Source organism: Geotrypetes seraphini, chromosome 7, assembly GCF_902459505.1.
Source record: "Geotrypetes seraphini chromosome 7, aGeoSer1.1, whole genome shotgun sequence".
Classification (NCBI taxonomy): Eukaryota; Metazoa; Chordata; class Amphibia; order Gymnophiona; family Dermophiidae; genus Geotrypetes; species Geotrypetes seraphini.
Window position 1 is genome coordinate 46,542,160 of NC_047090.1, and position 14,921 is coordinate 46,557,080.

Genomic DNA, 14,921 nt, shown 5'->3' on the forward strand with positions numbered 1-14,921 from the left:
AACCAGCAGCCAGTTCACGTTAATCTGAAGGTTGGGGGGAACCTACTGATCCTATTATTACTCCAACCTCTTCTTTAACCACAATGAAGTCCAGCAATTGTTTTGATTCAAAAAAAAGGAAAATACCATAAGATATACAACATTTTGCTGGAAACTTCAAAATAAAAGTTGCTCCCAAAGCCAGAACTCTAGAAAGACAAGAAATCTTTCCTTCGTGAAGCTTGAAATATATCTGGAAATACATGAATTGATGAACCAAGAAATCGACAGTCCTAGGCTTCAAAAGCAAACTAGATGCATATCTCCTTGAGAGAGGCATATAAAGATATGGTTGGCTATAAAATAAATATGTATAATAGAAAGTGGAATACTAATAAGACACACCACCAAAAAGTATTCCCATAAATGCTCACTACTATGGAGAAGTATAGTCTAGAGATAAGACGATGTAGTTATTTGGAGAAAAGACCTCAGTTTCCTCATCAAGAGGTCTCTATGTCTGCCGTACACAACTTAAAGCAGCATAGGAGAAAACATCCCGGGTCAGAAAAACTCCACTACATACTACTAGTAAAGCAACTATTAATTAGAATCAAAAGGACTAGTAGTAAGAAAAAAACTTATCTCTTAACGTCACAATTCTCCAGGTGAGACAAGAATCCGGTTAGATAATATAGGATTGTCACATTAATCTTCATCCATTAAGACTCCCGACAGGCCCTGTTTCGCTATCGCTGCATCAGGGGAAGTCTCTAGAACTGAAGATCAAATAGGCATGTAAGTATAATTCCATTCATCTCAGCATAGGAGAAAACATCCCGGGTCAGAAAAACTCCACTACATACTACTAGTAAAGCAACTATTAATTAGAATCAAAAGGACTAGTAGTAAGAAAAAAACTTATCTCTTAACGTCACAATTCTCCAGGTGAGACAAGAATCCGGTTAGATAATATAGGATTGTCACATTAATCTTCATCCATTAAGACTCCCGACAGGCCCTGTTTCGCTATCGCTGCATCAGGGGAAGTCTCTAGAACTGAAGATCAAATAGGCATGTAAGTATAATTCCATTCATCTCAGTATTATTAAAAAAGAAGGAATAACATCTCGTTACTTACATGTAAATAAACTGCCGCAGTTTATTTACATGTAAGTAACGAGATGTTATTCCTTCTTTTTTAATAATACTGAGATGAATGGAATTATACTTACATGCCTATTTGATCTTCAGTTCTAGAGACTTCCCCTGATGCAGCGATAGCGAAACAGGGCCTGTCGGGAGTCTTAATGGATGAAGATTAATGTGACAATCCTATATTATCTAACCGGATTCTTGTCTCACCTGGAGAATTGTGACGTTAAGAGATAAGTTTTTTTCTTACTACTAGTCCTTTTGATTCTAATTAATAGTTGCTTTACTAGTAGTATGTAGTGGAGTTTTTCTGACCCGGGATGTTTTCTCCTATGCTGCTTTAAGTTGTGTACGGCAGACATAGAGACCTCTTGATGAGGAAACTGAGGTCTTTTCTCCAAATAACTACATCGTCTTATCTCTAGACTATACTTCTCCATAGTAGTGAGCATTTATGGGAATACTTTTTGGTGGTGTGGCTATAAAATAAGCCAGGTGTATACCTAGCAGGGCCTCCGCGTGTGCGGATCGCCGGACTTGATGGACCGAAGGTCTGATCCGGAGATGGCGCTTCTTATGTTCTTATATCTGAAATAGGGGGATTTGGTTCTTCGGACCTATTTCAGATATATAAGTGAACAATTTCTTGGTTCATCAATTCATGTATTTCCAGATATGTTGGTTTCTCCTAATCAAGATGGCAGCAGCTTGTTTTAAATATTTATTTAAACCTCCCTCATTCAAACGTAATAGCATGACTGCAGCGAATCGGGGCTCAGATCAAAGACATCTATTCTATTCCCTGATTTCAACCAAATGGTGTCACCTTATTTAAAGTGAAAATCCACCTCTGTTCACTATAATTCGATCTTCGTTCATAATGGAGGACAGGTTCAGAAGGGGTAGAGCTTCCTGGTTTATTCCTGACGGTAAGATACCGAGCTCTCAGTATTGGTGACAAACTCTCAGGTTGTATCAATAGAATTTCATGTAGATATCTTCATACTATCTCAACCACTGACACAATAGGAGATCTAGGAAAATTCAACAATCTCAAGTTATTTTCCCTTTGGAAATTTTCAATATGTTCCAACTTTTATTTTTATTAAAAAAGACCTCTCTTTAACAATACCTACTTCCAATTCCTTAAATTGTTCTTCATGTTTTTTGATACTCTCACTGTATTCACTTTGGGTATTCACCAAGGCATTTATATTACCACAATCAGTCCCTTTTTTTTGTAATTCTTTATTGATTTTCAAGCTAAAACAGTGCAATACAAATAAAAGTCCAATAATTATTACATACATTGCACTATTAACTGTACAGGTAACATACATATCTTTCCGAATTTTCCATTTTTCTATTATAATTATTAATATAACATACCATAGGACATAATATTTATTAAAAAATTAAGTCACCCAAATGTAATCCTCAATATTTATTTCCCACCCTCTCACCCCCTCCCCCCTAGGACGTGTAAAGGAAAATAAACAAAAGAAAAGATAAAAAAAATCATAAATTCTCAAATTTAGTCAGTCCTTAATGCAGAAACTGCTTTTTTTAAGATTGGAGTCCATAATTTCAATAGCCTTCCACAGAGCCTCCATATTAATTATTGCAGGCTTAACCATTTCTCCAAATTGTAAAGTCTCATTCCCGAATGCAGTTTTTATTATCAAACTCCTGGGAGGGGGGTGGGGCCTGCAGGCAAAGGGTTGAAGGGGCAGTATAAAGTTGAAGGTACACCTAGAGCAGGGGTCTCAAAGTCCCTCCTCGAGGGCCGCAATCCAGTTGGGTTTTCAGGATTTCCTCAATGAATATGCATGAGATCTATTAGCATACCATGAAAGCAGTGCACGCACATAGATCTCATGCATATTCATTGGGGAAATCCTGAAAACCCGACTGGATTGCGGCCCTTAAGGAGGGACTTTGAGACCCCTGCTCTAGGTGTACCTTCAACTTTATACTGCCCCTTCAACCCTTTGCCTGCAGGCCTCACCCCCCCCCCCTCTCAGGAGTTTGATAATAACAATCTATGATCATCACAGATAATCATATAAAAATACAGATTATTCTTTGAGTTTGTGTATCTGTCAGAACCTATTGTTTTGCTTTGACTGCAACTGCTACCCTAAGCCCAGTAACGTAGTAATGGGAGGACGGTCCGCCCTGGGCATCATGTTGGTGGAGGCACTGGCACCCTTCCTCCTCTCTGTCCCTCCCCACTCCTCCCCTTGCCACGCATATGTGGCACCCCCTTCCCCCATACCTCTAGTTGTTCACCGCCATCTGCCATGAGCAACAACTTCAATGCGTTCTTTGTGACCGCATCAGCTCTCCCCCTGATGTCACTTCCGGGTGCCGTGCATAGGTGCGAGGAGCACGTTGAAGTTGTTACTCGCAGTGGTGAACAACTAGAGGTATAGAGAAAAGGAAGGAGTGGTGCACACAGCAGGGGGGAGCGGGGGTGTGGGTGTGGAGATGAACGGGGGAGGGGCGCTTCTACCTGGGCGCCTCTCACCCATCTTACACCACTGCCTAGTCTTGCCTAATGGTTGAGCTTGGGCTCCCATTTTGAAACTTGAAAATTTCCCCTTTCCTGGACTGAAATGGGAAAGGGAGAGATGGCAGTAGGATAGGTAGGGGGGGGGGGGCTGGTTGCTGCTACCTTTACAGATCCTCAAATGCAAGGCAGAATTAATTTGTCGAGGGCCCCTAGGCACACAAGTACACTGGGCCCCCTGCCCCGCCCCACTCCACTCCACCGTGCGTCCAGGCGGAAACAGGAAGCTGCGTCAGAGGGAAGCTTTGGGTAAGCAGCACCGCTTGCAAAATTATAGTTCCCGTTGCCTTTCTTACCCGCGTTGCTTGCTTGTCTTACTTTCCGTCTTTGGGGTGGGGGTGGGGGCGCATTGCCGATCGATGCTTGAGAGGCCCATCACCATTTGGAAAAAACAATGTTCATGCCCCCCTTCATTGGGCCCCCCTGACCATTTCAGGCCCTAGGCACATGCCTACTGGGCCTATTGGTTAATTCTGCTCTGCTCAAACGGTAGTGATCATCAAACAGTTTGGTCGATATAACAACTAAAGTGGAAGTCAGCCACACAAAACTCAAAGTCCTGGATTTATTAAAACGTGTGGACTTCAGTAAAATGGAGGAGTATGTGAAGAAAGCGCTAATAGGACGGGAGGACATAAGAGAAGTGGAACAACAGTGGTCTAAGCTGAAAGGAGGAATAAAAATGGCTACTGATCTTTATGTGAGGAAAATAAATAAAAACAAGAAAAAAAGGAAACCATTATGGTTCTCCAAACTAGTGGTGGAGAAAATAAAGGCAAAAGAGTTGGAGTTTGTGAAATAGAAAGTGCAGGCTAAAGAGCAAAAGGGTAGAAATATATTAAAAAAAGGGGTAACTAAATTAAAAATATAATTCAACCCCAATGCCTTAAACTTATAATAATCTTACTCATCATGTGCTTTCCTTTTTTTTTTTAAATTCTTTATTTAATTTTCAAATACATTTCCAAGCATAATCATCTTGAACAGAAAGATTGACAGAAATAAAATCTCAAATCTGAGGAAAACACTAAGGGGTCCTTTTATCAAGCTGCGGTAGGGGTTTAACACGCCTAATACCGCGCGTTAAACCACCTGCCGCGCTAGCAGCTAACGCCTGCATTGAGCAGGCATTAGTTTTTTAGCCGGCCGCGGGAGTTAGCGCGTGATGAAATGTCCGACGCGCTAACCCCGCTGGCGCGGCTCGATAAAAGGACCCCTGAATCAAATTTCAGGAAATATCAAATAATTTTCTATCATTCTCAAGTCCTCAATTATAGAGATTCCAAGATTCAATAAGTGACTAAACACAATAATCAGGAAACTTATATCAAAAGGGGAACAGGACAGCTTATAATGGTAGGAGATCAATTCTACATTTAGAGGTTGTTATAAATCAAGTGCTTTCCTATCCCAGTTATAAACCAGGGCCAATATGCTGACCCCGAAATACCCTCCCAACATAGCCTCCATAACCTGAGAGGAATCCCCTTTACCTGCCCATGACAAATGGATTGCAGAGAAATGTATATCTCAATGTGAAAACCAAAAAAACTCTGTGGAGTGACGATATTCCTAAATGGACTTTATTTGAAAGTATCAAAGTTCCAAAGGTGCACTGAAATCATCCACATAAAATAATTTCATCCACATAAAAGTAAATCATCCACATAAGAGCCTTAAAGGACCTAGTCCGCTAGGGATACAGGACCCAACATGGTCCGCGTTGCGACAAAAAGTCTTCTTCAGGGGTCCCTGGGGGGTCCTATAAAGGTGAGTACGTGGGAAACAATTGTGTGGTGAGCCGGAAGTGAGACACTGCTTGCATTTACTAGATCTCAATGTGTCACATTAGGTCAAAAACTTGTATTGGGAAAAAAAAACCTCATGCACTGCCAAGGATAACTATGCAAAATTGTAACCTGGAAACTCTATTTGTACTAGATCCCTAGTTTGTTTCAAGTTAGGATGCAATCTTGTATAGGAAACTTGTTCTGTAATTATGTCAAATTGTAACCTGTCAGTTATATAATATGTATGTTTAACCTGTAAGCAGTTCTGAGCGCTTTGGGGACAACAGAATAGAAAAGAAATGAAATAAATAAATTTGTACAGACCAAACAACTGTTTCTTTACTGAAAGGATAAGCGACTGCCTCTGCTAAAAAAACAGTTTTGGGTGAGTTCTTGGATGGCATTTGCCACCGACGACCCTCCTTTTCCAGGCTGTCTTTTTCTCTTGGGCCAGCAATTTTTTTAAATTTCTAATCCCCCCCCCCCCACACACACACACACTTTTGTAGGCAACCCGATGTCGCGCGCCACCCTGACGTCACGTCTGTAGCCCGCTTTCCAGTCGGCAACCGTGATCCGCGGGGAGCGCACGCAAACTTTCCAGCACGCGGCCGAGCGGCGCAGCGCAGCGCGCGCGCGCAGAGGGAAGGTGAGAGCGGGCTGCGTCGGAGCGGCTCGCGCGGCTGTGGGTGCGCGAGGCGAGCAGCGCGGGGGAACAGCTGTCCGAATGCCGGTGAGACGCCGAGGAAATGAAGGGCAACGACTGAGACCCACGCAACTCCCTCTCTTTCCCCTTCCTTCCTCTGCAGAAACCGCTTCTTGCCAACAGAGCGCACTCTGCCTGGCTTTTTTCTTTTTAAAATAAGAAACAGCAGCAAATGAGCCATCTTTTCCCTCCTGTCTTCTTCCTTCCAGTTGTGTGGATTTTTTTTTTATTTTTTTTGCATTTGTCGAGCCCTAAGCCGTTCAGCGCCCTGTGACTGAACGTGGATGGTTTTCTTTCACTGCTGGGCTTATCCTTTTTCTTGCTCCGTTTTTTTTTTTTTCTCTCTGGTTTAGCAACAAGAGATGCCGGGCTAAATTCTTGGAAGGGGCCCGGATGTACCGAGGATGCTTTGCTATTTCGTTAAAGGAGGCAGTAGTGGAAGGGATCGGTTTTTGGTGTTTGATGCGATAATGGGAATCAGGTAATACAAAAAAAAAAAAAAAAAAAGGAACGTACTGCAGCTTCATTGCCCCCCTCCCCACCCCCCGACACGGAAGGATTTAACCTGCACTAATTTAAATGGTCAATGAAAACAAGAGGATGTACATTCCAGAGGAAAACCATCAAGGTAAGCCTTCAAAAAAATGTGTGCCTACCCCCCCCCCCCCCCCAGTTCTGTTGGGTTTAAATGACCCTTTGGCTGTTTCTAGTAATGCTGCCAGAGGAGGGGGAGACGGACAATCTGGCTTTGACACCAATTTTCTTTGACATAATGCTGAGAATATTTAAGCGGGCAGCTTTATTGCAGTAATCCTGTAACAGCAGTCCATGCAATAAATAAATATATGACCCCGATTGCTCATGTGTTTTCAGATGGAATAAGGTGGGGGGGGGGGGGGGAAGGAAAAGTTTCCCCAAGTCTCTTTGGGATCAGAGTGGAGGCGGACGCTCCCTGGTGTCAGAGACTGTAGCTGGGGACCAGATGGAGAAGGATGGAGAAAAGATACCAGGAGAGCTTGGATCGGCTGCCCCAGAATCCTTATCCTGCCAAACCACAAGCCGCAGAACATTTCTTGTCTGAGGCAATAAGGAAGCCGCCCCTCTACAACCTCCTGGCTTTGTCAATACAGTCTGAAGCCACGGGGGTGGGGGGGGGGGGGGGGATATTTAAGCTTTGTGCATAGGGTATCTGCTACAAGTGGTTTTAAAAAGTAATTTATGTCCGATGACTAATCAAAGGTCCTCATTGCGCTTATGGAGACAATCTGACACAATTTTCCCCAGCCTTCTGTTGAAACTTTTTTTGGGGGGGAGGCGGGTCAAAAATGTATGTATATATATATTTATTTCTTTACTGCCACTTATTTTGCTTCCATGCTGGCTTATACAGTCTCAAGATCTATGGCCATGAGGATCAGCCCTTTATCGCCAGGACTTGTATATTGCAGACAGTGTTTCCCAAAAGTCTGTCCTGGAGTACCTTTTTGCCGGTCAGGTTTTCGGGATATTGACAATGAATATGCATGAGGTGGATTTGCATGCACTGCCTCCTTTGTATGCAGATCTCTTTCATGCATATTCATTGCGGATATCCTGAAAACCTGACTGGAAAGGGGTACTCCAGCACCGGCTTGGGAGACACGGCTCTAGAGCAGAAAAAGCCTTTGAAGGTAAAACTGGCAGCACTGGGGAATAATAAACGGATCTGTGTTTACTTGTAGCAGGAAAAAAAAAAAATGCCTAAAGACGCTTTTGTATCGGCTGAAGCCTGTGTCAGGGCAAACTTGGCTTGGCCTAAGGATTACTGGGGCAGTTTCTGCAGTGGTGATTGTAGTCCAAGAAGAGGCGAGAACATCTCCAGTTTAAGTAGAAACGCAGGATTGCCGGTCCTTGGCCAGACTAGCTTCTGGCCTCCTGTCACATCTCGTTCTGCGCGGACAGGGGATATACAGTTTTTGCAGTATCTGTGGCTCAGTCCATAACTGGGGTGGGTTAGGTCTATGTGTGTATTTACATAAGTGAAGTGTGTGCGTGTCTGGATGGAGAGCATGTGTGTATATGTAGCCCTGTGCACAGAGATATGTATGTGTGCGTATGTGTTTAGCTAGGGCATGCATGTCTGTGTCTGTGCTGCGAGAATATCTCCATTTCCACTACGTGCCGGATCAACCAGCCGCAATCAATAAGCAGATCGTGGCAGAGAAGGAAGGGATGCTGCTTTAACTTGTGCCGTTTCTTTTCTCTTGCTGTCATTTTTTTTTTTTTTTTTTAATTTTTTTACATTTGTTTTCCGGAGAGCTGCGTGCTCCTTTAAGTGCACAAGCTGTGGAAGTGGAGCGGCAGACGAGCAGCCCATGAATACCAATATGGCAACACTATGGCAACCTGAATTCCTGCTTCTCGTTAGCAGCTGCAGTGATTATATAATTTAAGGAGGAGTTTTGCATCTGTCTGTGGATGCGGATTCTTTGCCCCGGTTCCATTTGGAGGTGAAAAAACAAGTTTCTGACTTATTTTTCTTTTGAGCCAGATAATAAAACACTGCACAGGCGGATAATAGATGTATAAACAGTTTTGGAATTGTTACTAAATTACTGCAGCGTTGATTAAAATATAAGCGAGTTTACATTTTTTAAATGCCCATGGAAAGGAAGTCGCATTTATTTGTGAGGAGAGGAGATCAAGATAAAATTATGTGCCTGTTGTCCAAAGAAAAGGGAAACATAGCTGATAAAACCAGTGGCAACCGTAGACAAGCATTACTGTAATCCCCATAATGTCAGCAGGTCACTGTTGGTAGTGTGGCTGATTCCTGTTTATGTCAGCACTGCATTAGGGAACAAAATATTAAAATTATGTACACATTTAAATCTTAACAAGCACTAATGTTCTTGTGTTAGGAAGAAGGGAGGCATGAAAAATTTTGGGAAATTAAAGAGCTAGAGAGAGATAGAGAAAGGATGCTGTTTAACAAAGGTACTTAATTAGTACAGTCAGGGCAGGCAGAAAATTATATGATAGGACCAGGCTCTTGCATTATGTTTCTTTTGAGTATGCTGATCCTTATCTAGTGTCTGGAGGGCTTTCTACAATGTTTGTGTTAATTACAGGTAAAAACAGGCATAGGGTATATACTGTATACAGATACATGGGGGTATATATATATATATTTATATATATATATATATATATTTGCCTCTCTCTAATAACTCAGTGAAACAGTAGAATATTTTTCTCAACCAGAAAATGTAAATGGTGCTGTGTGGTTTGAAGCGATCATTTCATTTGGATGTTTGCAAAAGGCTGTATATTATAGTATGAAAGTTTATTCATTATTAATGCTGTGCGTATGCAGTTTTTTTTTTGGTTTTTAATTACAATAGAGTTAGCAAACAAAGCTTTGAAAGTTTATGGCATCGTTATCTGATACAGACCTAGGTCTGGACCTCACTATCACTACATATCTTTACCATATCTCGTCTTAGTACTTCAGAATTGTTGTATCATAATTACAGTTCTAAAAGTTCACAGAAGGTCCAGTGGTAAGCTCTTAAGAAAAGACGATCTTCAGCTTCTCAATTTCTTTGCACTGGTATATTATTATTAGCCCCAGTTGTCTTCTTGTGGCTCTTCCTTAGTACTGACAAAACTCAGCAAAAACAATGTTTGTCGTCCGCTGGGAAGATTCCAAGGGGTGCCCACATAGAGAAGATTGATGTAAGTGAAATTGGTTTTTACTTATATATCTGGCTCTTTTAAAATATTCCCCTTTGTCCAGCACAAAAGTTTAGTTGGACAACATTACCTGGAAAAGAAAAAAGTTGGCTGAAGGCATGACAAGAGTGAGCGGATACATTTAGAACTTACTAAGCTGTGGTACAATAATTTTATTTTATTTTACTGCAATGAAGGACACCACAGGACTGGAGTCATAAACCTGTGGAAACTATATAAAATTGTGTTAATGTGGGAAACGGGTGATTCGCTGCTCTATACCTCTTACTCCGGAGGGGTTTTTGTTGGATAAATTTGAGATTTTTCGTTTTCCTCCGAGGGTGGGTCGGTTATTTTTGCGGAAGGCTGGCTTAGTGGCTAAGAAGATTATTTGGGGGGGAATGGGTTTCAGATTGGGCTCCTTCTTATTGGGCTTGGCGTAACCGTTTGCTTGCTCTGATGCTGCTTGAGAGGGGTCGAGCGCGTCATTCTTTGCGTCAATCAAAGTTTTTTTTTTTGGCAGGTATGGGGTCCTTATATTTACTCTGTCCCCTCGGGCCTGCAGTTTGATTCTTAATACTTTGCCTATTTGATTCCTGAGTGGTAAGGGGTTCAAGGCCTTGGGGTGTCTTCCTCCCAGCTTTTCTCCGCCTCCTTTTTTTTTTTTTTCTTTTCTTACTTTTTTTTCTTTTCTCTTTTTCCCTGTTCTCTTTCTTCCTCGGGAGGTTCATTTTCTGATTCTTTGGGGGCTCATCTCTTTCTCTGTTCGTGTTGTTGGGGGAGGGGGGGTGGGTAGGGGGATGGTGGGGTAGTTCTGGGGCTTGGGATATAATTGCTATACGGCCTTTGGTGCACCCGTGTATTCTTTGTTGTACTCATTGCCTTTTCTGCCTCTGATGTGCTTCATAAACCAATTGTTTCCAGTACACGTCAACCAGACTGCGGGAGATAAGCTCTGCACTTTTTCATACCATGTTTACTGACATACTTGTCCTTTTTATCACCTTTATCTTTTGATGCTCTGTATGTTTGACCTTTTTAATAAAACAGATTTCCACTAAAATTGTGTTAATGTGGCTAAGAACATCGAGTGTTCCTGTCTAGATAGCAGGCCCCAAAACAAGCCTTCTGTCTCTTAAAGAGTGGGTTGTTTAAATTAACCTCCTGACACCAAGCATAAACTCCTTCATCTACCCCAGACCCTGATGCCCACTATGACCTCATATCCCTCCCTAGTCACAGCATAAACCTCCCCCTCTCTCAAGATCCCTTCCTGACAGCATAACCTCCCCACTTCCAGTAACCCCGATACCAAGTATAAACCCCTCCCAGCACTCACCTGTTGTGAGGGGACAGCATTGATCGTCAGGTTCTCCTGCTGCATTAGTGCATTGGTCAACCCCTAGAAATAATCTCATGGGTGCCCTAATGTGCCAGCTTGATCCTTAACAGTACTGTTACAGAACTACAGCTAGGTATCAACTAGTGTCATTTTGAAGCTGGGTGTTGCCAGAGACAGGAGCATCCAATGGGGAACTCCTTACCTTCCACTTGCCACTAGGAAACATCTCCAGTAGATGCCGGAGAGGGGGGGGGGGAGAGGAAGTGGACTCAGGGAGAGTAGGGGTTAAGGGCAATGGAGGAGCAGGGGTGAGGAGTTCTATATATCTGGCATCATTCCTTTAAGAAATTCCTTTGATCATGGGTTTCTTTTAATATATATATGTAATATAATAAAGCCCTAAGCGCGCATGCGCACTCCCACCTGCGTGCTCCCGCATGCGCGAGAATCCCCCGAGGCGGATGTCGGCCGCTGCGGCAGATGGCTGAAGCCTGGCTGGAGGAGGAGGAGTTGCGAGAGCTCCGCAGAGGCAGGAGGTGAGGAGATAGAGACAGAGACAGATGGATGAGAAGGACAGAGGGGCTACTAGGGGGACCAGGAGAGATGGTAGGGGATAGGGAGAGATAGACTTCAGGGAGTGTGGAGGGGGCAGGAGAGAGAGATGGTCTTGGGGAAGGACAGAGAGGGACAGGAAAGGGAAAGATGGCAAAAGAGGTGAAACAGGGTCAGAGAGAGATGTTAGAGGGTGTGAAAGGGGGAAAGGGAGAGATGGAAATGGTAGGACCACTGCTGCTTTGGGGCACTGAGGGAGGAAAGGTTGGTACGTCGGGACTGCTGCTGCCGCTTCGGGTAAGTAAAGATCCTGTCAGGAGGGCCAAAAGGGTATAAAGGAAATGGTGAAAGATGAGGTGGTGGGACTGGGATCAGTGGGAGGCAGGGTCTGGGCATGATAGAGGCGTGGCATGGGTGGGGTCAGAGTCAGGGTATAGGTGGGGCTAATCTAGCACCCGTTACTTTAACGAATGTAATGGGCTAAAACACTAGTATATATATAAATCTTTGTTCATTTTCAAACTTAAAACAGTGCATATAGGAATACATACAGAATATTTTAAAAAAAGCACTTACATCTTTCAATCAAATACGTGAAAATTATTTTCACCTCCTCCCCCCTTATTTACATGTAATCAAGAAAACCAAGCAATATTACTGCCATATTTTTCTGACAACAATCCCATTATACTGTCTCTCTCCCTCCTCCCACCCCACTTCCTGGATGTGTAAATTATAACCAGAAGTACAGGGAAACACCATTCAATTACAATCAATAAAATTAGTCAATGGACCCCATACCCGTTTAAACATTTGTTACCCCCTTGCTCAAAAATAATTTTTTTCGAATCTGTAACATAAACATAACGAATGCCACCAAAAAGTAAAATTTAATCGGTCACAGTTTTTCCAATTTCTTGTAATCATTTGGATGGCTAACCCAGTCGTAATACCCAAGAATCTATTTTTATGTCTGTCTACTATTTTTTATGTCTGTCTACTAAAGGTGTAGGAGATAACATTCCACAGATTACCACATCCAATGATAGCGGAACCGCAGTCTCCAGAATCTGAGTAATATGTCCCCATATAGATCTCCAGAAGTTAAGTATCAAGGGACAAAAGAAGAGCAGATGATCCAGTGTCCCTATATCGAGATGACAGTGCCAGCATCTATTTGACTTAGAACAATCTAATTTTTGTAATCTAACAGGGGTCCAAAAACTTCTATGCAACAAAAAAAACCACGTTTGTCTCAGATGCTGACGCTGTACATCTCATCCTCCAAGACCAAATCCGTGGCCATTGAGTAGCAGAAATCTGCTGCTTAATCTCAATGCTTCAAATATCTCTCAAACTTGTTTTTGGTTTCTTATTCATATAACCAGATATTAATTTATACCACTGGGTGGCCTGATGCCCTAGGAAATCTGTCTGAAGCATAGGACCGGCAAGCTATACTGATTTTTTAGATTTTGCCAATCAGGGAACCCCTTCTGAATGGCTTGCCACTAGGAAACATCTTCAGTAGATGCCATGGGGGGGGGGGGGGGAGGAGGAAGTGGGCTCAAGAAGAGTAGGGGGTTATTCTGGTCATTGGAGGAGCAGGGGTGAGGAGTTCTATATATCTGGCATTATTCCCTTTAAGATCCCTTTGATCTGGGTTTCTTATTAATGACTTGATGCTCTGAGGGGGGGGGGAGGTGTCATTGTGTTTCCATAAATTACAAAGCTTGCAAAGGTAAACGTAAGCTGTGGTATTCAATGTGCATAATTATAAGATGATTTGTATGCTTTACATCTCATTATAATGATTCTCCATTTGTGTCAAAATAATTTGTATTAAGGGAAAATAACACACAATTTTGTTATTAGTGTGTGTTAAATGGCAAAAATCCCAATATTTCTTCAATCTATGGTTTTTTTCCCCCCTATATTACATTACATAACATTAGAGGAAGATAGCTGGTAATTTCTAGAGGAGATAAAGAGTAGATGAGGTTGCTTTGGGGAATCAGGAAGGTATTGGGAAGTGGGAAGTGGGAAGGAGCAAGTGGTGTTAAGTCATTTGCATGAATTTCTTGAAAAGTAGAGTCTTTATTTCTTTTCTGAATGTTTTGTAGTCTGGGGTCATAATTAGTAGATTGGAGATTTGGTTGTCGAGTTTTGCTGCTTGTGTGGCTAGGAGGCCATCATATAGTTTTTTCCGTTTGACTTCTTTGATTGGAGGGTGCGTGAATGGAGTATGTCTACTTGATGTAGTTTGGATGAGGCGGTTGTTCAGGTAGGTTGGGCTGTCGTCGTTTATGGTTTTAAATAGTAGACAGTAGAATTTGAATATTATTCTTGCCGGAATTGGAAGCCAGTGTGAGTTGAGGTATGCCTCTGTGATGTGGTCGTGTTTCCTCAATGAATAGATAAGTCTTAGTGCTGTGTTTTGGATTGTTTGTAGTTTTATCATTGTTGCTGGGCAGGAGAAGTAGAGAATGTTGCAGTAGTCTAAAAGACTTAGGACTAGGGATTGTACTAAGAGCCGGAATTACACACCTCTTTTCCTTTCACTCCCCTGGTCCTGAGTGTGATAATCCCTTTAGACCACGTCCACATGTGCGGTTGAAAATGTTTTCTATTTTTTATCTGTCTACTGAGCCTACCAGTTGACAGTCAATATAATGGTAAAGATGTATTTCAGGAGTCTTGACAGATCCATATTATAACAGTATTTTTAGAGAAATGCAAAAGATGCAATGAGCATTCCCCCCCCCAAAAAAAATTGCTAACCGCTGTCATATTGCAAAGTGTAAACTTTTGATTTCTGATAGAATTTAGAGATTTTAATTGTTTTTTTTAATGGTGCTTTCAATCAGCACTGATTCAGCCAGTTAAGAAAAGTAAGTTAAGTGCCTAGATTGGCTAGGCTCCTCTTGCATTGATGGCTCATGCTGCCACACAGTTACCATATTGGGTCATCAAAAACGTTCCATTTGTCTACTCATGGTATGCTTTAACCACAGCAGCCCGTGAACAATTCACAAACATGGTTATTTCTGAAATGCTGCCACCTTTGGCTAGGTAGCCGATCATCGTGTCTTTTTCAGTGTCTGATAAATC

At 42.3% G+C, this 14,921-nt stretch overlaps 1 protein-coding gene across 22 annotated transcripts in view; it reads left to right on the forward strand.

Annotated features, from left to right (window-relative positions):
* The window catches only part of CACNA1C (calcium voltage-gated channel subunit alpha1 C), a 1,333,094-nt gene that overhangs the window by 95,811 nt on the left and 1,222,362 nt on the right, over positions 1-14,921 (forward strand). The window contains exon 1 of one of the 22 annotated variants that reach the window (XM_033951128.1): positions 6,572-6,683. The exons of 20 other annotated variants lie outside the window; for them this stretch is intronic. Coding sequence is in view for 1 of the 2 variants with exons in the window: in XM_033951127.1 (XP_033807018.1) it covers positions 6,782-6,830 (49 nt within the window). In the remaining variant the exon portion in view is untranslated. One more of the 22 variants, XM_033951127.1, reaches the window with a different exon arrangement.